Consider the following 21,774-nt stretch of genomic DNA (forward strand, 5'->3'; position numbering starts at 1 on the left):
TGCACTGGAAGACAAGTTACTAAAATGCTCAGAACATTAATTTCACAGGTGACATACACTATTTTCTTGAATACAACGCAAAAGAAAAAAAAATATGACATATGACATTACTGATGACCAAAAAAGCAAACAAACAAAAACTCAGCAATATGTAAAATGAAATAATGTACAAGATAGGGCAGCAATTAAAAAAAAAAAAAAAAAAGGATTGATAAGAGAAGTGAAGTGGCAAATAATTTAGCAACAATAATAAACAGAATGCAATGGTTTAAAAACACAAAACAAACAAACTCTTCAGTATTTTTCACATTTGACAACAAAAATTACTTATACTATAAGCAAGACTTACAGTCACCTATTGCAGGATAAAATTGTGTCTTAATTTTGCACATTTTTCCCCTCTCTGTTTACTCTCTCTAACAGCATCATACCTTTGTAATCATTTCTATCTGATACCAGTTTACTGTCACTGTCAATATTCATGTACATAAATGTTACTCCCCTTGCCCACCAAATGTAAGGGGAAAAAACAAAACAAAACAAACAAACAAAAACAAACAACAACAACAACAAAAGAAACCAGAAGAAAAAAGAAATCAGATATCCAATTAAGAAAGAGGCCCCGCTGATGACCGTAAGGAGTGGTCATGTTACAGTCAATGATAAAAGGAAAAAGGCTAAGAAAAGTGTTGTAAAGGACACAGAATACGGTACTGAGCATTTATCATCTATAAACTTGTGAGAGTTAACTGTGGTTTTACCAATGTTTGAGAGAAAAAAAGAACAAAAAAAAAAGAAAAAAGAAAATAGAAACAGAAAAGAACACACTACTATGAAAATAAACCGCAGAAATAAAATATGTAATGGACAAATCTCTTTAAACTGAGATAATTCTGCACCTTGCTCACACAAAGGCACACTTACTCTATGTTTCCCTGATTCTTCCACACACAAACACACACATGTACACCCCACCCCATCATGCCAAACTGGAACATACAATTCACTCAGAATATTGGGAACAATGCTTTGAAAAGAAAACACTTGTTCTTTGTTTAAAGAATTCCGAACACACACACACACACACAGGTTTTGTTGTTGATGATACATCAACTGAAAAGCAAACCCACTGTAAAACAGAACAAAACAAACAAAAAAAAGCAAGTAATAAAATTAGAAAACAAACCTCAAATAGTAATAAATGCACACACACACACACACTCACACAAATTGTGCTATAAAATGCAAACATACAGTAATTCTAGAAATATAAAAAAGATCTAAAAAACTAGTACAGCAATCAAGCTCTATAGTATTTCTTTGGCTATGTACATTAATGTAGAGTACACAAAGTTTATAACAGCTAGTATGGCACAGAGAGAGAGAGAAAGAGAGAGAGAGAGAGAGAGTGCATTAGTGTGTGTGTGTGTGTGTGTGTGTGTGTGTGTCAGTACAACAAACAGTTAATCTGACAATAAATGGTTTCAGTCAGTCAGTGTGTGTGTGTTTGAGTGCAAGCTGTAACAAGAAAAACAAAGGGCAGAAAGAGAATTTGTGTGTTTGTGTGTGTGTCTGCGTATGGTGTGTGTGTGTGTGTGTGTGTGTGTGTGATGTGTGTGTCGTGTGTGTGTGCGTAGTGTGTGTGGGGGGAGGTGCGTGGGGGGAGGGGGGTGGTTGGGTATGTGTGTGTGGGTGTGTATGAACACTTGAGCATCTGTCAGAGAAGTGTGCCCATACAGATGCAGGTATGAGTGAGTACAAGAGTATGTTAGTGCTTTTGTACTTTTTTTTAATTTTATACTCTTCGAGCCTCTCAGTGTGCTTACAGGGCTTATGCATATTTATCTATGCACAAATGATGCATCTTGAAAACTAATAATCAAAGCAAGGGAAAAAAAGCTCAAGTGCACACTCCAAAGTCACGGAACATGGAAAGAGATTACAAATGACTACAGGTCGGTAAAAAAAACATACAAGAGAGGCAAGGCCTTCAAGACTCACTTGTGATACACTTCAAAAAAAATTCCAAGGTTTTTATGTATTGAGTATAATTTCAAAATGTAATGTTTAAGATGAGAAAGATCAGTTTAAAGCAAATTAAGTCCCCTAGCATTAATTATAGAGTAATTTCCCTTTTTTACTATCTGCACCAAAACGCTTGCAAAATAAATAAAACTTCCATGCTTAGCAAAAGAAGTTCCTGTTTGAACAAAAAATGATAATAATGACTCCTCTTGTTGTTGTGTCAGAATAAGAGGTCAAAGTGCCAAGTTTAGAGAATACAAAAAATATAAATATAACAGTAAATGCAGTTTGCATATAATTAGGCTTCATTATTTATTTTTTTGTGCCCATCCCAGAGGTGCAATATTGTTTTAAACAAGAAGACTCAAAGAACTGAATGTTTCCTATTTTTATGCCTAATTTGGTATCAACTGACAAAGTATTGCAGAGAAAATGTCAATGTTAAAGTTTACCACAGACACACAGACACACACAGACAACCAAACACCGGGTTAAAACATAGACTCACTTTGTTTACACAAGTGAGTCAAAAAGGGAATGCACGAAAGACAAACAATTAAATGTACTCCAGTTACATGGTAGACAAAATGTGCACTCGTCACACGGTATCATTTGAAAAGAAAAGAAAAACCATAAATAAAGAGTCCAAACCATGAAGTGAACTGAAACGAAACGACTGTCTAGCTCAACTTGTCTAAAATACTGCCACCCCACCCCCACTTCCTGTTGATGCTTACCACTGACGAATCAGAGAGGACCTGAATAAACAGGCAAAACATCCAACAGTTCTAGTACAATCATGCCATCATCATCCTGTTTCCCACTGCCGTTCACTAACATTACCAACATCTGACAAAGCTGGCACAATAAATACATTTTCAAACTGACGCACATACATCTGTGTCCTCAAGCACACTTGGGAAAAAGAATTTTTAATTTTCAGCACCTGACAAAAGATGAGAGGTAAATGATTTTGAACTGAAACAACACCATGTACATACCATACTGGATACATCACTGAAAAAAAAAAGTGCATGCATGTGCATGTGTGTACCTAAATGTGCATATGTGCTTAACCCTCTTGCATTCAGATTCTCTGAGGCCAAACTCCCCTAGATTTCGGATTCTTTTGGTGAGTTTAGCTGCAGAATGGGTGTGTATAGTTCACGTTTCACCACAACCAAGAATAAACCTCTAGAGTCATGAAATTCGGCAGGTATGGTCGTGAGGCTTTGTTCTGTCATGTGAGCGAGATTCTGTGTGTCTAGATGTGAAAGGTCGTGTCTCTGTCACCAAATATGTCACATGCGATGGTGACAATTCTAATACAGCACACCAACATGCAGTTATTCCATGGACATGCACGTTAGTGTTGTGAAATGAAGCTGCGGCCTACCTGAGATGATCTGTCTCCTGTCTGCCAGTACAGTCCCCACAAAGAATGTCACACAACTAGTGTCAAGCAACATTCCATGTTGCTCCTATGTCACTGTTCTAAGCACTTTGTACAGATCGGTTTATATATGCACACAATGTATAACTGTACAGTAAGGATAGTGAGTAGAGTGTCACTGCTAAGTGTCACAGAGTCACCAAAACTACAGGTAAGCACACACACACACACATAAACAAAAACAAGCTAGCTTGTCCTAATGTTGAGGCACATTCTGTCCATGATAGTCACGGAAACAGTCATTCCTGTGGAAGCAGAGAGGTACCTGGCAGAAAGAACACATATATGATGTTTCTACCCCTCGTCCCTTTGCTGCCCTGCGACCGTCTTTGATGCACTGCCGACAGACTCTACGTCTCCCTTTGATCTTTTCTAACTTGTGATGGTCGATGCTGGCCAAGGCAATGGGGGCATCTGGCACTGCTTTGCTGCGCCCTGCTTTGCGCTTCCTGGAGGTGAATCCTGCGCGAAGTTGTTCTGCAATGTCAGCACGAAACATCAAGTGGTCATAGGTCTTGTTCACTGGGGCATGAGGTAACACTTCCCAGGTGAGGTAGGCCTGGACAATGCACAAGTTGACCAGAGAATAGAAAATGTAGCGCCACCATTTCTTGTTCTGATGACCAACAGGGTAGTAGGCGCGATACTGGTCTGACTTGTCAACGCCACCCATGTACTTGTTGTAGCTGGCGATGACTGTTGCCGTCACTTTGTCCTCCACTGTCGTCATACCTGGTGGCTGGTTGGTGCTGAGAAGGTAGATCTGACGGTTGCCTTTGTAGACTGTGGCCATCAGCGAGCCCTTCCACATCTGCAGCAATTTTCCCTTCTCTTTCAATTTGGCAGTCTTGACCTCCTCTGGTAACCCTTTGCGGTTGATGTTGACAGTGGCACAGGCATATGTCCCATTTCGGGCCAGGTGTGTCATCAAGGGGACACTGGTGAAAAAACGATCAAAATACAGGTGCCTGTTTTGATGGTAGAAAGGTGATGCCAACATGTGAACGACTTCATGCCCAAGACTGATGGTGGTGTCTCTGCGACTTGCACGGCCGGTGTAAATATCAAATGCAACGCAGTACCCTGTCCTGGCGTCACACATCTCCCACACCTTGATGCCCCATTTGGTTGGCTTGGCTGGCATGTACTGCTTGAAAAATATCCGACCCTTGTACCCGATCATTGCCTCATCAATACTTAGTTCACGACCTGGATGGTAGTTGGTCCGGAACAAAGGAAGAATCATGTTGATGAAATTTCTCACCTTGTACAAGGGGTCATAGTCGGGGTGATCACATGCAGGTGTGTTCGATGTGTCGCGCAGATGAAAGTACTGGTTGATTTTGAAAAACCGTGTTTTGGGCATGACACTGCTGATCCAGTTATTCCTGAAGCGAGGGTCGGTTGACCAGTAGCACCACAAACGTGGCAGACGATTGATCCCCATCATGATCAGCACAGAGAGATAGGCCCGCATTTCATCAGGTGTTGTTTCGTACCAAAGGGGGTCAGGTGTGCCCCGGGCTGCTTGTTTTTGTCGGGCATACCTGTTGGTCTCTTCTGCTGCAACCTGAAAAAATGTGATGGGTATAAACAAAAAAAAATAATCCAGAGGGGTGGCAGTGCTTGGCAGTGAATGTGCAGGGCCTGTTGGCTGCTGGAACGTGGCCACGTTGGTAGGCTGAGTAGCCGGTCGCCACGTGGTTTGCAGAGCGGTGAGTGGCACATTGTCCTCGGGATCACTTTCACCACTTTTTTCTCCTTGATCGGAACCTAAATGCACATCAGAATCTTCTTCTAATTCTTCACACTCTTCAATCTGATCATATTTTGACACTTCTTCTAATATAAGACCTAATTCCTCCACTGAATAATCCTCGAACTCACTGGTGCATGCAGACGACGCCATTGTGAAAACCGGTCAGTTTCATTCACAACTCTCCACACGCAGTTTCCCTCCTTTCTTTGTGAATGGAAGTGGTGCTAGCATCCAAAAATAGCGATGCCAGATTATTGGACTATAGTAGGGAACTTTCCACCAACTTTTAGTGCCTGTTGAGCATCGTCACGGCGTCAGCACATGATGGAAAAGTACCACACACACGCAGCCGGCGCCGGACGCATCAAGGCGCTGCGCGCGCACGAGCAGTGCCGGCTCCTACCGTTATCAGAAGGAAAGGGTTAAGCTAGTGCATGTGTGTGCCTACATGTGTGTATATGCTTAAGCTAATCTTAGAAGTCCCTTTCTTCTTATTTCTTTGCTTTAGTGCCACTATTTTTTTTTATCATGTTTTTGTGTGTGGGGGTGGGTGGCGGATAATGGCATTGCACTATGTTGTACAAACCACAGGCAGGCAACCAGTTATTGCAACAACTGCAAAACTTAATGTCCATCAAATTCATACAGCCATCTCAAGATTTCACACAGCTGCTTAAACAAACAAACAAACAAGAAGCAACAACATGCAAATTAGTAACAGTCTGTTCCCGTGAAGGAATGCCTACATTCTTCACTTGACCTTCAAGCTTGTTAATTCTAAAATAAACACTATGACAAACAGCACAAAACTGTAGAGCAAACTGGTTGTTTTAGTGCTGCAATTTTCTTCTGCATTCACTCCTATGCACACGAGTGGGCTTTTACGTGTATGACCGTTTTTACCCCGCCATGTAGACAGCCATACTCCGTTTCTGGGGGTGTGCATGCTGGGTATGTTCTTGTTTCCACAACCCACCGAACGCTAACATGGATTACAGGATCTTTAACGTGCGTATTTGATCTTCTGCTTGCATATACACACGAAGGGGGTTCAGGCACTAGCAGGTCTGCACATATGTTGACCTGGGAGATCGGAAAAATCTCCACCCTTTACCCACCAGGCACCGTCACTGTGATTCGAACCCGGGACCCTCAGATTGAAAGTCCAACGCTTTAACCATTCGGCTATTGCGCCCGTCTAGTGCTGCAATAACCACTGTCACAAACTAGACCCACCCCATTAGCCCCCAAAGCTCTCTCCCCGCAAGACCTGGCTAATCTAAACACACACAACAGTTTGCACACATTATGTCAACACACAACACATTTCAAAGCATCTACTTATCAGCCTCCACACAGGACTTTCCACAACAGTGGGTTGCATGCTTCACAGTATACTGTTGCTTGCACTCACTTGTACACACACACATTTCAAAGCATCTACTTATCAACCTCCACACTGGATTTTCCACAACAGAGGGCTGCATGCTTCACAGTATACTGCTGCATACATTCACATGTACACACACATACACACAAACGACACATTTTAAGCAGCCACATAGATAATGCAATCCACCCACATTCCACAACACTAACATACAATGTATATTTTAGCATAGGACAATACTACACAGAAAAAAACAAACAAACCCAGAAGAGGTATTTCTGGCGCTCACCTGACTGATGGCACCCACAGAGGCCTGGTCGATCTCATCCTTCTCCTGCTGATGATGCGTCTTGGTCACTAGCAACATTCTGTTTGACAGTATGGAGCAGGTGAGTCGTCATGAGCAATGGTATCCCTGTTACAGGTGGTGGTATGTGTGTGTGTGTGTTGTGTGTTCTGTGGGTGTGTGTGTGTGTGTTGTGTGTGAGTTGTGTGTGTGTGTGTGTGTGTGTGTGTGTGTGTGCGTGCGCGCACGCGAGCGCGCGCACGCGCGCGCGCGTGTGTGCATGTGTGTTAGAAAAACAACAACCCAAAAACAATACAACAAAAGACAGAAAGGCATCTACCTTGTGGTTTTTTTCTCTTTCAAATTTTTTTTTTTTTTTAATTTTTTTTTTTTTTTTTTTTACTCCTATTCATAATTTTTTTCCCGTTCCAAATGACTGTCTTCTCGATAAAATTTTCACAAAACCATTTAGCAGATGATGGTCAGCCGGAAATGGGTGACGGGAGCATGCTATTCACCTGATGATGTTCACCCAGTGATGATCCCCTCTCCCCTACCCTCCTCTCCTTCCCCGCCAACCCCCAGCACACACACACACACACATGCGTACGTGTTCACCTGCCCACCAAGTCTGTTGTTGACACACCCTCTGTGCGTTTGCACTCCCTGAAAACAAAAAAAATTGAATGTTCTTCATTAAAACATATTGCATATAAATGCAACATAAATTCAACCACTAAAAGACAGTAAGTAAATCATGTACACCCCCTCCACCCCCCATCTCCCCCGCCCCCACACACACACATACAACACAAGAAAACCATTCAAAAGGAAACAAAATGCAGATGAAGTCAAGATAAAATGCCCCAAACAAAACAACACTTGCCTTAAAGAAACTACATAGCTGGGGGGGGTGGGGGGGGGAAAGAAAAACGAAAAGAAAAAGAGACACAAACTGCCAACAACCTTGTAACTGATCCTGTTCAATAAAATCTTCACTAGGGGGAAAAGACAAGCGCCCTGACATCAATCCTTGACGCTCTTCACTGACTATAATTCATGATACATGGGAAGACCAATTATCAACACATCACAGCTGTAACTTTTAACTCGAAATGTACACCTTAATGCTGCCTGGTTGTTTTTTTTGTTGTTTTTTTTTCCCCGGCATATTTATCCTCAATTTTGTAAGCCCAAACTTCGGCAGACACAAACACCCAGAAAATAACAAAGACAGAAAAACTGATAAAAATGCAGAAAAAAAAAAGAAAGTCAAGAACAAAGACACACAGTAGAAAGAAAATGAAGAAGGAAGACCTAAACTGGAAGAGATGAAACAAACAAATGCCTGCAAGCATGTGTGTGTATGCGTGTGTATATATGTGTGTGTGCATATGCGTGCGTGCATGTGTGCTTGTGTGTGTGTGTGTGCGTGTTTGTGTGTGTGTGTGTGTGTGTGTGTTTGTGTGTGTGCATGCACGTGTGTGTGTGCATGCGTTCCTCTCTGCTCCATCTATCCACTCGCTCACTTTTTATCATTTACTCACTTGTATCTGCCGGCCGACTTGACCAGATGATAGGTGTCCTGACCATCCGCTGTCGTGGTGATGTCATCTGTTTGTCAACACATCAAACACTGCACAATCCTCAGTCAGTAAAACAATGATGACTACAGCAAGCCACACTTTTTAAATTCAGTGAACAGTAATTAAAAAAAAAAAAAAAAAAGCTGTAATGCTGTTAAGAGCAAAAAGAACTGAAAAAAGAAAGAAACAAAATTAAACAGATATTTCATTTACTTTTGTGTGGACAGACAACAACCTTACTTAGTGGAGTGATGGCCTAGAGGTAACGCATCCGTCTAGGAAGCGAGAGAATCTGAGCGCGCTGGTTCGAATCACAGCTCAGCCGCCAATATTTTCTCCCCCTCCACTAGACCTTGAGTGGTGGTCTGGACGCTAGTCATTCGGATGAGACGATAAACCGAGGTCCCGTGTGCAGCACGCACTTAGCGCACGTAACAGAACCCACGACAACAAAAGGGTTGTTCCTCGCAAAATTCTGCAAAAAAATCCACGTCAATAGGAAAAACAAATAAAACTGCACGCAGGAAAAATACCAAAAAAAATGGGTGGCGCTGTAGTATAGCGACACACTCTCCCTGGGGAGAGCAGCCCGAATTTCACACAGAGAAATCTGTTGTGATAAAAAGAAATACAAATACTTTAAACTAGAGAGACAGGACTTTGAAGACTCACATGTGATGCCCACTTATCTCCCCCCCCCTCCACCTCCTCCTCCTGGGGGTACAAAGGAGAGAGAGCATGAATGAATGAGAGAGAGCGAAAGAGAGGGAGAGATTGTGTGTCTGTGTCTGTGCATGCATGTGTGCATGCACAAGAGCATGGCACAGAGAAAGAGAGAGAGAGACAGAGACAGTGAGAGACAGAGAAAGAGACTGACAGAACAAAGACTGGGAATGGTTTCAGTTTCAGTAGCACAAGGAGGCGTCACTGTGTTAAGACAAAACCATATATGCTACACCACATCTGCCAAGCAGATGCCTGACCAGCAGCGTAACCCAACGCGCTTAGTCAGGCCTTGAGAATGGGAATGGAAGAAGAGAAACAGAGACGCGCTTAGTCAGGCCTTGAGAATGGGAATGGAAGAAGAGAAACAGAGACGGCTGACAAGGCTGTCTAGCTCAGTAAGCAATTACTGTGTGCCTGGACAGGAGACACAAGTAAGGCAATTACGTAACAGGATCACAATATTACAACTGGCTGAAATCTCTCCTTTCCCCAACCCCCTCCCTCTCTTTTTCCCCAAACCCCCCATCAATTCATCACTGCATGACCAGAGTGAAAGAAAGATGTATGACTGGACTTGGGTGTCTGACCAACGTCCCCATTCTTCCCCTGCACTCTCCTGCCCCTATGACCTGGACCACTGTCTGACTGTGGTACAAAGGTAAGACACTACAGGAGCCCCCAGTCAAGAGAGGGAAAGGGGTTGTAGACCAGGGGGTGAAAAGGATATACTTGTTTCACAAGGGTTCCTGTTGGTCTGAGGTTTTTTTGTTTTTTTTGTTTTTTGTTTTTGTTTTTGTGTATTTCCTAGGCATGCACACCTGTGAGTGCACACACACACACTCTCACACACATACTTCCTCTTCATAACTCAACTCGATATTGTTCATAGCAAGTCTTGATGTTATGGTTTTTTTTCTTTTCCATTTCCCAACATGCACAAACACAGGCAAACGCTAACTCACACACTGTCTCTCTCTTGCAGATATTTCAGCAGGTTACTGATTCAGAGGCACTGTATTTCTCAACATGCACACATGCACCCTCAAATACTCTTCATTCTTTCTTTCTCACTCGCTCCCTCTTTCCATCACACAAACATGTGTATGCATATACACAATCAGAAAATACGTTCTTTCTCACTGACCCCATCCTCCTCCAATCCACTGGCCTGACAAGTAAACATTCATAAATGATTCTAGAAAACACCAAATTTCTTATCAATGCTTTAGCTATAAGATTACCAAACAAAACAAATAATACCAACAACAATGAATTTCGACAGCTTACAAAGAACAGCATGCACTGTATCTTAAATGACTATATCATAATCATCTGTAAATACTTACCTCCATGAACACAGAAATCACAATTGTACTCATCCAAAGTCTCAAGTGTTGTCACGTACGGTGCATTTTCCACAACCTGTACAGACAAAAACCCAAGAAAAACTATGAAACAGTTCTTAGCTTAGTCATGCTATTTATGCAGTGGTCGCCTTGTGGTAGATAATTATTATCCTTATTTATTAATTTATTTGTTCATCCTCAAAATCTGACAAAGCGTGTTGGGTTACACTGCTAGTCAAGCATCAGCTTAGCAGATGTGGTGTAGCATATATGGATTTGTCTGAATGCAGTAACATGTCCTTGATTTACTGGACTGAACTGAACTGAATATTTACCCCCCCCCAAGAAAACCTTGGGTCGTGGTCTTAGCGCTACTCTTTCAGATGAGAAGATAAACAGAAGTCCCTTGCATATCATGCACTTCATGTGCATGAAAAAACTCATAGCAAATAAACAATCTTCCTGGGCAAATTATTATAGAAAAACCTATAAAAAAAACAATTATTTTTGTCCAGATTATACAAATGTTTGAAGGAGAACTGCCATGCCAGGAGGAAGGTAGCTAAGACAGTTTCAGTAGCTCAAGGAGGCGTCACTGCGTTCGGCCAAATCCATATACGCTACACCACATCTGCCAAGCAGATGCCTGACCAGCAGCGTAACCCAACGTGCTTAGTCAGGCCTTGAGAAAAGTAATGCCAACAGCACCCGGTGTTCCCAGGCAGTCACCCATCCAAGTACTAACCGGGCCCGACGTTGCTTAACTTTAGTGATCGGACGAGAACCGGTGTTTTCAACATGGTATGGCCGTTGGCAAACACATTGTGCATCAACCGGGAAACGAACCCGTGTCACCCGCGTGGCAGGCGAGTATTCTACCACTAGACCACCGATGCTGAGACAGCACATGGAAAGTAGTAGAGGAAATCTCCAAGGGCCTTACATGCCACGCGACACAAAGAGTGTGTGCGCAACTTGACGCAAAATGAACTGTCTGTTCTTTTTCACCTTTAATCATAACACAGCTTTTTGTTTTAACATCTGTTACGCATCTATCACACATCCTGCTGACCACATCACTCAGAATGTAATTAGGTTCCCACTGATTAAACCACAAAAAAGCATAAGAAAAAAAAAGATAGACTGAATTTGATTCATAATCGAACACACACCAATCATGACACAAAACATGCACAAACACAAATGCTTACAAAATAAAAAAAGAGACACATCAAGCGTGAAAAATAATCAAAAACCCAGTTATGCGATGTAAATCACATGTACAATACAAAACAACACAATCACTCAAACTATTTCAAATGTAATTGTTTATAAATACAGAGAAAATTACTGAGTTGGAATTGCATGAACCCAGAAGACATGCTCAGAAGAAAAAAAAAAGATTAAATAGATTAAATCAAACCATAAAAGAGACTAATGAGGAGTAAGAATGGAGGCTAAACATATCAGTATGTTGAACAAAATAATTATCTTGTAAGTCTCTGCTGAACTAGAACATGTGATGTAGTGCTGAAGGAACAATTTTTATCTTTGCAGGCATGTACGAAAACACAGAACAATAAAAGATTTCCACTGATCTTTGTTTGGCAACACATCTTTGGGTCATGCATAATTTAAGTACCTTATAAGTATTGCCCTTTAACCTAAAATCTTCAAGCAAAACCATTTAGCTGTTTCACATTTACCTGATCCACCCACTTGATGGCTCGAACCATCTTGTACCGTTCTTGTTCATTGTACACTGGGGGGCCCTTGTGCTTGGCTATTTCTTCTGAAAAAGTAAAAACAAAACAAAGATAAGATTAGAAATGATATGAACAAATGTTCCAAAGTCTGTGGCCTTTCATGCCCTGTCCCCATGGTGTCCTCAGTTTATATCCCCCTCCACTTCAATGTTTGGGGTGAATTCTTGTCAAGGTCTTCAGTGTTGACAGATTCATGGGGGGACTGCTGTTATGGGGACTTTGATGTGGTCTTCACACTGCAGGTGGGGGTGGGGGTGGGAAGGTGACTCAGTCTGGCTCCGTGACTACGCTATTACTGTCATCAGTGGGGGTCTTAGCAGGTGGTGTCCTAAGTACGTTGAACCAGAGCAGGCACTATGGAACACCACCAAATTGACTCAGAAGTATTGCAGGGTCTCTTCCGGTGTGTGGCCTCCTGGTGACCTAACACTGATAGTTCCCTGTAGACTACTGACTGGAGACCATGATAGATGAACTCAGGTGTTGTTGTGTAAGGAGGATTCGGAAAAGCGTGGGAATAATGTCACTGAAACGGCACAGATAATGGCACACACACACACACACACACAAACACACACAAGGCTATAAATAGTAAAAGAGAAGTAGTCTGAGACAAAGCATAGGAGTTACAGAATAAAACTGAAGGGCCCAATATATGAATGGCTAAAGCGTTGGACTTTCAATCTGAGGGTCCTGGGCTCGATCCTGGTATTAGCACCTGGTGAATTAAATTCAAAGGTGGAGATTTTTTCCGTTCTCTCATGTCAACATAATCATGCGCAAACATCACACACACACATTAAAGATCCCTAAATACATGTCAGTATTTGGTGTGTTATGGAAACATGATCATACCCAATATACACACTCCTAAAAATGGATTTTGGCTGCTATATAGTGAGGTAAATTGGAAATTATATATAAAAAAAACATTCATTGATCTAAAGAGTGAATGTAGAAATTGCAGCCCATGAATGCAGAGATAGAAAAACAAAAGATGTTTCTTCAAAACGGAAGAGCTGACAACAAAATAAACTATACAAAGTGTACAGCAACTGTTACAATACTGTACCCACCATCTGAATGAACGCCCACAGACAGATGATCACCAAACTGTTTCCCCTGGAAAAGAAACAAAATGAAAAAGCTATCAATGAGAACTAGAAATCAAAAATCCACAGTTCATGGTTTCACAAAATTGGTACAGTCAGCGATTTATCCCCTGGGTCTGTAATGGTAACCTTTCATGTCTTCTCCCTCCCTCTCACACTCTCGAATCCACAGATCTGCATTGGTGAAGAGAATACTTGCACATATCAAACACTGAATTTCTATACTTGTGTATAGAGAGTGATCAAATAGTTTTGAGTCAGTTTAAATCACAATTGTGTATCATTATGACAAATATATGATTTATATCATAAAGAGTCATAAGATTTAGACTCTACAATTTCAGCAGCTTTTTCTGTTCAATGTTTCCATCTTGTTGTTTCCAGTCAAAGGTAAGTATGGCACACCTCACATCTTCACCTTCACTGAAGATGAATGGGCCAGCTTGAAGTGGAACAAAGCGGCCTGAGCATTTCTCATGGATATCAGTACCAAACAGACTGAACTCATGACTAACTGCACCATATGAATCACTTCAGACATCAAAGTTAGTGGGCCAAGTTTTGAAACAGTGAAGACTCTCAAATATCCTGGCTCATCATATCGGATAAAGGTTCAAAACCTGAGGTCATTACAAAGATTGCATAAACAACATCTGCAACAGCAAGACTCCAAACCATTTGGAGAGATGAGAACATGTGTCTGCATGCCAAGATCCACCTACAGCACTCCCTTATCTTGTTAGTCTTCCTCTCTGCCTGCCAAACTTGGGCGCTCTCAGAAGATATGCGAAGAGAGATCCCACCAACTGAACTGAGATGCTGAAGGAAGATCTCGGGCATCCAATACACAGATCATGTGACAAACGAAGAGGTCCACTGCAAGATCCACCAAGAAATAGGACCTCATGTTGACCTCCTTACAGTCTACAAGAAATGAAAAATGAAGTGGAATGAATATGTTTCTAGCTCAATAGGACTAGCAAAGACGATATTGCATGGAACAGTCAGAGGAAGCCACAGATGAGGAAAACAGAGGAAGAGGTGGGAAGATAGTATAGAAGAATGGTCAGGTATGAATCTGGTGCAATCACAGCGAGCGGTGGAGGGAAGAGACAGGTGGAAAAGAGTGGTAGAACTGTCTTCAGCAGTGCCCCAACGACATCATCAGAAATCAAGGAATAGGTGAAGGTGGAGGAGATGGTCCATCCCAGTCTTTGATCTTGGGCATGAGCTTAGCCACGCAGTTTAAAAAATTTGGGCGCAACAGCTTCCAGCCTAACTGATCATTCATTCAAATACTGAACAGTAAACTGCCCCAGTAACTCACTCATAAACTACTACACAAGTTTCCCCCCTTACAAATATGAAATGAGGATATATTCAACATGGAATGAAAAAAAGAAGAAGAAAAAGTCTTTGTCTAAAATTTTTCAATGATATAGTCACAGTATTCTTTTTCTTTTCTCTCTCTCTCTTTCTTTTCATTTTTTTAAAATACTGAATTATCTTATGTGACAGAACCACCTTCACAATGCCTTCTCTTCAATAATACCACTTCCGGCACACATATATGATATATCCCATACCCATAAAGTAACCACACCTGTGCAGACAATCAATATTGTACATACCTGTCTCAGAGCGTTTGCATGTCCAAAGTGAACCATGTCAAAGCTGGAATATAAAACAACAACAACAAAAAAGTACAATATCACAGACACTAATTGTGCAACGCATAATATATCCTTCCTACACACACACACACACACACACACACACACACACACACATATATATATATATATATATATATATATATATATATATATCCTTCACTACTTTATAACTCTCTCATATCCAGGCTCAGTTAAAGTGTTTGTTTTGTTGAAGCTGTTGTTTTGTTTTGTTTTGCTTTCTTCAGTCTTAACTCACTGACTGAAAAAACATTTCAAGTGGTATTTTTCAACCAAACATTGATTAACCTTTGGCTTTTTACAACCTCTCGATGTTGCAAAACATTCACACTCCAGCCATTATTAACCATTCACTGCACAAAGTTCACTGTACAAAGTCTGGATATCTGACACAAGACCCCAGCTCTGTTGTCTGTTTGCTGGTATGCATAAATTTGTTTGAGTGTGTCTTTGCATAATTTTTTTTTCATAATCTCTGTCCCCACCCCCATCTCTTTCATACTTGCAGTGCACTGGGTCAGATGTCTACATTCGTTTCCTTGTTTCTTTTTTAACAGATGTGGAATAGTGTGAAAGATCCAGCCGCATATTTTGACACCTCCTTGAAACTGAAAACTACGGCTACTGATCTTTTTGAATTTTAATAGGGTTTACAATCTTTTTGTGAATGGGCAGTCACATTTGATGAAGATCAGGCGAAAGAGACGAGTCTGATCCATCATGCCCAGAAGCTTGTTCTGTCATAAATCAATGCCATGCAACGACACTGCCCTTTGACTCTTGAGATTAGAAAGTAAATATTTCTTCACGGGCACAGATGTGTTTGTTTACCGTTCTGCTAAGTTTGCCTTTTCTATCATTACTGGTGACAGAGAAATCAAGAAAGATTAAGTTTACCATGATAACTCTAGCTTTCACTCTCTCTCTCTCTCACACACACACACACACACACACACACACACACACTCATGCATGCACACAAACACACACTCACGCTTGCACAGACACACACACACACAATGAAAGCAATTACACAGACTCTATTTGCTTACATACATGTCAAACACGACAACATTACAGAATGTTTTACTTGTTTGAACCACTATGCCCTTTAAATTTTAATATAGATGACAAATCCTAATGATGACTCATATATTCATCAGGCAATATACTTTGTAGTTAAAGATCTATGGACACCAACATCTGACAATGAAACGAAAAAGGCTTATTCAGACTGAAAATAATATATACAAGCCAGTGGCAAAGTAGAACATATACATGTGCATACACACACACCCTCTCTCTCTTACACACACACACACAAAGATGCACACACACACATGCACACACACAAACATGTACATAAAACACACACACACACACACACACACACACACACACAAAGAAGATGATTCACAAAAATGCAATTCATAATTCAAGATATAGCTCAAAATGTACTTCAGATTATGCTAGGAATTTCAAATACTGCTATAGTGTATAAGGTCACTGAACAAGTAGAATTGTTTACAGCAACTGTATTTGGCTTTCAAGAAAATACACCGTCTTTGTATGTATATCACTACACTAAACCAATATATAGTAAAATGAAACTGAATCTGATCAGTCATTGATAGAGTCTGATGACGTATTAGTCTTTCTTTCCTTTATAAATTTTTTATTTTATTTATTTTTTAAATTTGTTTATAGTGCTTGGAAATGTATAGCACATTCTTTTGTCATTGCTTATGTTTTACATGGCTTTTTAATGATGAATACATTGATCAGTTTCCGATATTTGGTTGGACACTCTCCAAAAATGTTTCAGAAAAAAATCTTAATCTTAATACTGTTTTCTTGTTTATTAGTATTACTGTTTATATATGATCTAGAAAAAGGTTAAAAATTGATTCTTCTCTGTTTCTCTGTACTCTCATTCCATTTTAGAGCAATACTGATACATACAAATTGCATTATAGTAAACACTAACTTATGCTATCAGTATCAGTATCAGTAACTAAAAAAGGCGTCACTGTGTTCGGACAAATCCATATACGTTACACCACATCTGCTAAGCAGATGCCTGACCAGCAGCATTACCAAACGCGCTTAGTCAGGCCTTGAGTTAATATATATATATATATATATATATATATATATAAGAAGAAAAAAAGTATAAACAAATGAATAGATAATTAAAAAAACGGGGAAGTAATCATGATTAAAAAAAAAAAAGACAATAATAATAAATAAACAAACAAGCAAATAGATGTAAAAAACACACACACATACACACACACACAGTCATACTATAGTTTACACACACACACACACACAAACACACGAAGAGTGAGAGTTTTTAGCTCATACATTCCACGAAGAAACTGATAAATATGATTTGTCAAAATGCATGTAAACACATACAAATACACAAAAATGCACGATGCCATTTTCATGTTTCATACTTGTGTGGATTCGTGCATTACACTCTTATACATTGACACGTATGTACATTGATTCCTTACAAGTAACATTTTGTTTATATCATCCACAAATATACAATGCAATCTTTTCAGCGAGAGTTTCACCCTACGCATTTGGAACCACTTGATCCAAGTCTTAACACGTCCGACACGCCTGGAATCATGTTGAAATCGAACCACCGCACAAACCACGCCTACTCTCCTCTTCACGACTGCATGTTCGCAACTTGATAGAGGTGAACAGACTGGATTCACTTCGAGACTCATGCACACAAACGCCAGAGAAAACAACAAGGAACAAACACCCATAGTGCTTTATGCACGATTTTGTATACTTACCATCCATCCATCCATACTCTGACTTGTTTATTCTTCTTCTCTGGTGACATTCCGCTGCTGGGGTTCGCGTCGTCCGATTGCCTGGACGCCATCTCGAAGTAAAATGTAGAGCCGACCCCGCTAGTGGTGGTTTCGCATCCGTTGCGAGCACGCCCAGCGAACCCAAAGCGAAATCATTGACAGTCGGTGGACCTCTCTTGAAGTGGCTTAGTTTCAGTTTCAGTTCCAGTTTCTCAAGGAGGCGTGACTGCGTTCGGACAAATCTACATATACGCTACACCACATCTGCAAGCAGATGCATGACAACCAGCATAACCCAACGCACTTTGTCAGGCCTCGAGTGCATGCATAATGATAATGTGCGCCTAACTTAAAGTGGATTTCTTCCACTGACAAAATTTTGCGGGTAGAGGATCAACACTCGTTTTCAGTGCGCCATGCAAGTTCGTGCCGCACACGGGGCCTCGGTTTACCGTTTGGACGCACAGGTTTGATTTTTCAGCTCGGTCAAACTTCAAGTCAGTTGAGACTGAGACTCGAGGCAAGGATGAGAATGGAATTGGAAGCCAGGCCGCCCACACGGACTCTGTATTGGCAGATGAGCATCTTACCATAGTGCTGTCATGCACCCACCTCATGAGTGATATAATGTTTAACGATCTCTTGGCAAAGAGCCCATTGCACAAGGTCAAGTTGTTCAGTGGCTTGGGTCTTGCCAGTGAATGGTTCGGTGAAGGTTACGATGTCAGTTCAGGGGCGAGTCCTGGTATTGGTGGGTAAACGCAGTCTTTATAATATTATGGTGTCAGTTTAGGCATTAGCATCGATCATTCCTTGTTTGTCCACTTGTGAAATTGATAAACCCCTTGACAATCACTGTGTGTGTGTGTGTGTGTGTGTGTGTGTGAGGCCCGCGGTGTGCCAGTGCATGTACCCTGCGGCGTCCACCGTGCGCGAGCCGGCCGGTGTGCAGTCGGTGCGTCAGTGCCAGTGCGCACTGGCATGGCCGTGCACGCGTACTGATTGTGTGTCAGTGTGTGTGTGTGTGTGTGTGTGTGTGTGTGTGTGTGTGTGTGTGTGTGTGTGAGTGCGCGTTGCATATAACAATAGTTACTTTGGGTTTCAGTTATCACCGGTGAGTCTCAGTAGTCATTAAGATCGAACTGAAGGTATCAGTCATGACTGAATATCATAAGACCGATAATTATGATTGGTGAGCGCGCGGTCGTTGAGGTCACCACCTCTTCTAGGAGACCATTCCAGGTGTTCATGACCCGATCCGCAAAGAAGGCACTCCGAACGACGGATGACTTGACTGAGTGGAGTCCGGACACTGAGTCAGTGGACCTTGCTCAATTTCACTGAGGCAGTGGCCTCTGCTCGCTTTGCCATTGCTGGTGAGCGTGAACTGTGGCTCAAGTTGTCCGTCTTGTACTGATATGCCATGGACAGACTGATCATGTCAAAGGACCTAATCATTACGAAACAGAAATGTCCAGATTTCATTCCGCACCGACACATTTTACATTGACCCCCACACCGTGACCCCCTTGCACTCCCCCCCACCCCCCCAGCTCCCAACCCACGAACTCCAAATAAAAAACAACAACAAAAAACAGAATGGTCACGAGCCCAACAGAACCAGAATTTCACTATGTATGAAGAGAGAGAGAGAGAGAGAGCCCCCCATCCCTCCGCATACACGTACCAACGGTCTAAGGGAAACAACTCACATTGAATATTACATAAAACACGATTACGCATTGACCTCCCTTCCGGCGGAAAAACGGACTGCAGCCTTTTTTGAATTGTATCATTCTTTTTTGTCGCAACAGATTTCACTGAATGTGTTCGCACCTTACACACACACACACACACACACGTGCGCGCGCGCGGGCGCGCACATACACATGCACTCTACTGAGAACACAACTACACACACAAATACACATAAGTAAACCGGCACACATACACATACTGGCAGAGTAGTAGTATTTATGTATTTATCTATTATTATTTATTTATTTATTTATTTATTAACAAAAAAAAAGAGAAGTATTTTATCTATTTATTATTTTAAAGTTTTTTTGTGTTTTTTTGTGTGTTTTGTTTCAGTTTTTTTAAATTTTTAATTCATTTATTTATTTATTATTTTTTACTTATTTATTTTTTTTCTCAAGGCCTGACTAAGCGCGTTGGGTTACGCTGCTGGTCAGGCATCTGCTTGGCAGATGTGCTGTGACGTATATAGATTTGACCGAACGCAGTGACGCCTCCTTGGGCTACTGATACTGATACTGATACACTGGCAGAAACACACACACACATATGCAAACACACGCGCAAGCGCGCTGACACACACACAAACACACACACACGCACGCACGCACGCGCACACACAAAGTTATGAGGCACTTACAAGGGAGGCTAATGTGCAATCTAGCTTTATGTAATTTTTGCAAAAGAACATGACTGGTCGACAGAGGAGGTTTTTCTTTGTTTTTGTTTGTTTGTTTGTTTGTTGTTACGGCTTGTTTGTTTGTTTGTTTGTTTGTTTGCTTGTGTGTGTGTGTGTGTGTGTGTGTGTGTGTGTGTGTGTGTGTGTGTGTCAGTGTGTGTGTGTGTGTGTGTGTGTGTGTGTGTGTGTGTGAGTTTCGATCCTCCTCACTTCGTGGGATGAGTTCCTGTCAAGGTGTTCGGTACCAACACTGAGAATCACGGAGCACTGTTTTTTTTGTAGAAGGAGTGTGGTCGGTGGAGGTGCTAATTCAGTATGGCTTCGGCCGCGACTGAGCGTCGATTATTGTCATCACTGAGTAGGTTTTTTTTTTTTATAATTCAAACTTGATTCTTACAACGTGGAGTTGCGCGTATGTTGGGTCACAGGGCAGGCACGACTGAAGTCCAGCACTGAGTGCAGGGTCTCCTTTAGGGTGTGGCTTCCTGGCGACCGTGACTTCACATCCATCGACAGTTCCTAGCACAGAGAGAGAGAGAGAGAGAGAGAGAGAGAGAGAGAGAGAGAGAGAGAGTCTGCGCGCGCGCGCGCGTGTGTGTCGGTGTCTAGGCATGCATATATCATGCATGTCTGTAAGCACGTGTATGTGTGTGCATGCAAGAGCGCCTCTCGTTTGTTGTACCCCCCTCATCCCCCATCTCTCTCTCTTTCACGCCGGCAAAAATAATGAAAACGAGTAATACGCAGAATTCCATTTCTGTGGATATACTTTTCTTTGTTGCACTGTTAATGTATTTCTCTTCAAAATACATAAAAAAAACCCACAACAACAACAAAAAACAACAAAAACAAACAAACAAACAAACATAAAAAAACAAACAAACAAAAAACAAAAAAACAACAACAACACAAAAACAAACAAACCAAAAAACCAAAAAAACAACTTTATCTCATACCCTGCTCCACACCCCCTTCATTCTGTCCCCCTATTTCCAATGTCACCCTATAATCAAAAGATCAATAGAGATGCCATGTGCTCGTGTTACCTATCATATACACGAGTACTTGTCCAAGTTCAAAGGATTTCAGCAAATCATGTAGCTGTATTTGAGGAAGCTGCGAGTTAAATAAATAATCTGCAGAATTACAATAATGGAAGATGACTCATCAATCTGATCATGATTTTTTACCACCCTTTATTTGCATTCGGGTTGTTATTTTCTTCCGTACTGTGTACACCAAGAAACCCAATATACATGATTTATGACGGCTGAAGATACAATGACGTTGTGCATGTATGAATCAATAACACACAAATGACAAGACCGGCTGAAATTGTACATCAAATGCATCA

The 21,774-nt window shown here is 41.3% G+C and overlaps 1 protein-coding gene and 1 non-coding gene across 3 annotated transcripts in view; both read right to left on the bottom strand.

Annotated features, from left to right (window-relative positions):
* Positions 1–18,244, bottom strand: part of LOC143292409 (ethanolamine-phosphate cytidylyltransferase-like) — a 38,978-nt gene extending 20,734 nt beyond the window's left edge. The window contains exons 1-9 of one of the 2 annotated variants that reach the window (XM_076602651.1): positions 17,963–18,244; positions 15,081–15,123; positions 13,414–13,459; positions 12,278–12,363; positions 10,572–10,647; positions 8,461–8,527; positions 7,532–7,579; positions 6,917–6,995; positions 2,763–2,783 (exon numbers count right to left, since the gene is read on the bottom strand). In XM_076602651.1, the coding sequence (XP_076458766.1) occupies positions 2,763–2,783; positions 6,917–6,995; positions 7,532–7,579; positions 8,461–8,527; positions 10,572–10,647; positions 12,278–12,363; positions 13,414–13,459; positions 15,081–15,123; positions 17,963–18,054 (558 nt within the window). In that variant the 5' untranslated portion in view covers positions 18,055–18,244. The remainder of the gene's footprint in view (positions 1–2,762; positions 2,784–6,916; positions 6,996–7,531; positions 7,580–8,460; positions 8,528–10,571; positions 10,648–12,277; positions 12,364–13,413; positions 13,460–15,080; positions 15,124–17,962) is intronic. The other variant, XM_076602652.1, reaches the window with a different exon arrangement.
* LOC143293182 (5S ribosomal RNA) lies at positions 11,268–11,386 on the bottom strand. Its single transcript, XR_013056737.1, has one exon. It is a non-coding gene; the product is annotated as a 5S ribosomal RNA (ribosomal RNA).
* Positions 18,245–21,774: the final 3,530 nt, after the last annotated feature.

This window comes from Babylonia areolata, chromosome 18 (assembly GCF_041734735.1).
Source record: "Babylonia areolata isolate BAREFJ2019XMU chromosome 18, ASM4173473v1, whole genome shotgun sequence".
Classification (NCBI taxonomy): Eukaryota; Metazoa; Mollusca; class Gastropoda; order Neogastropoda; family Buccinidae; genus Babylonia; species Babylonia areolata.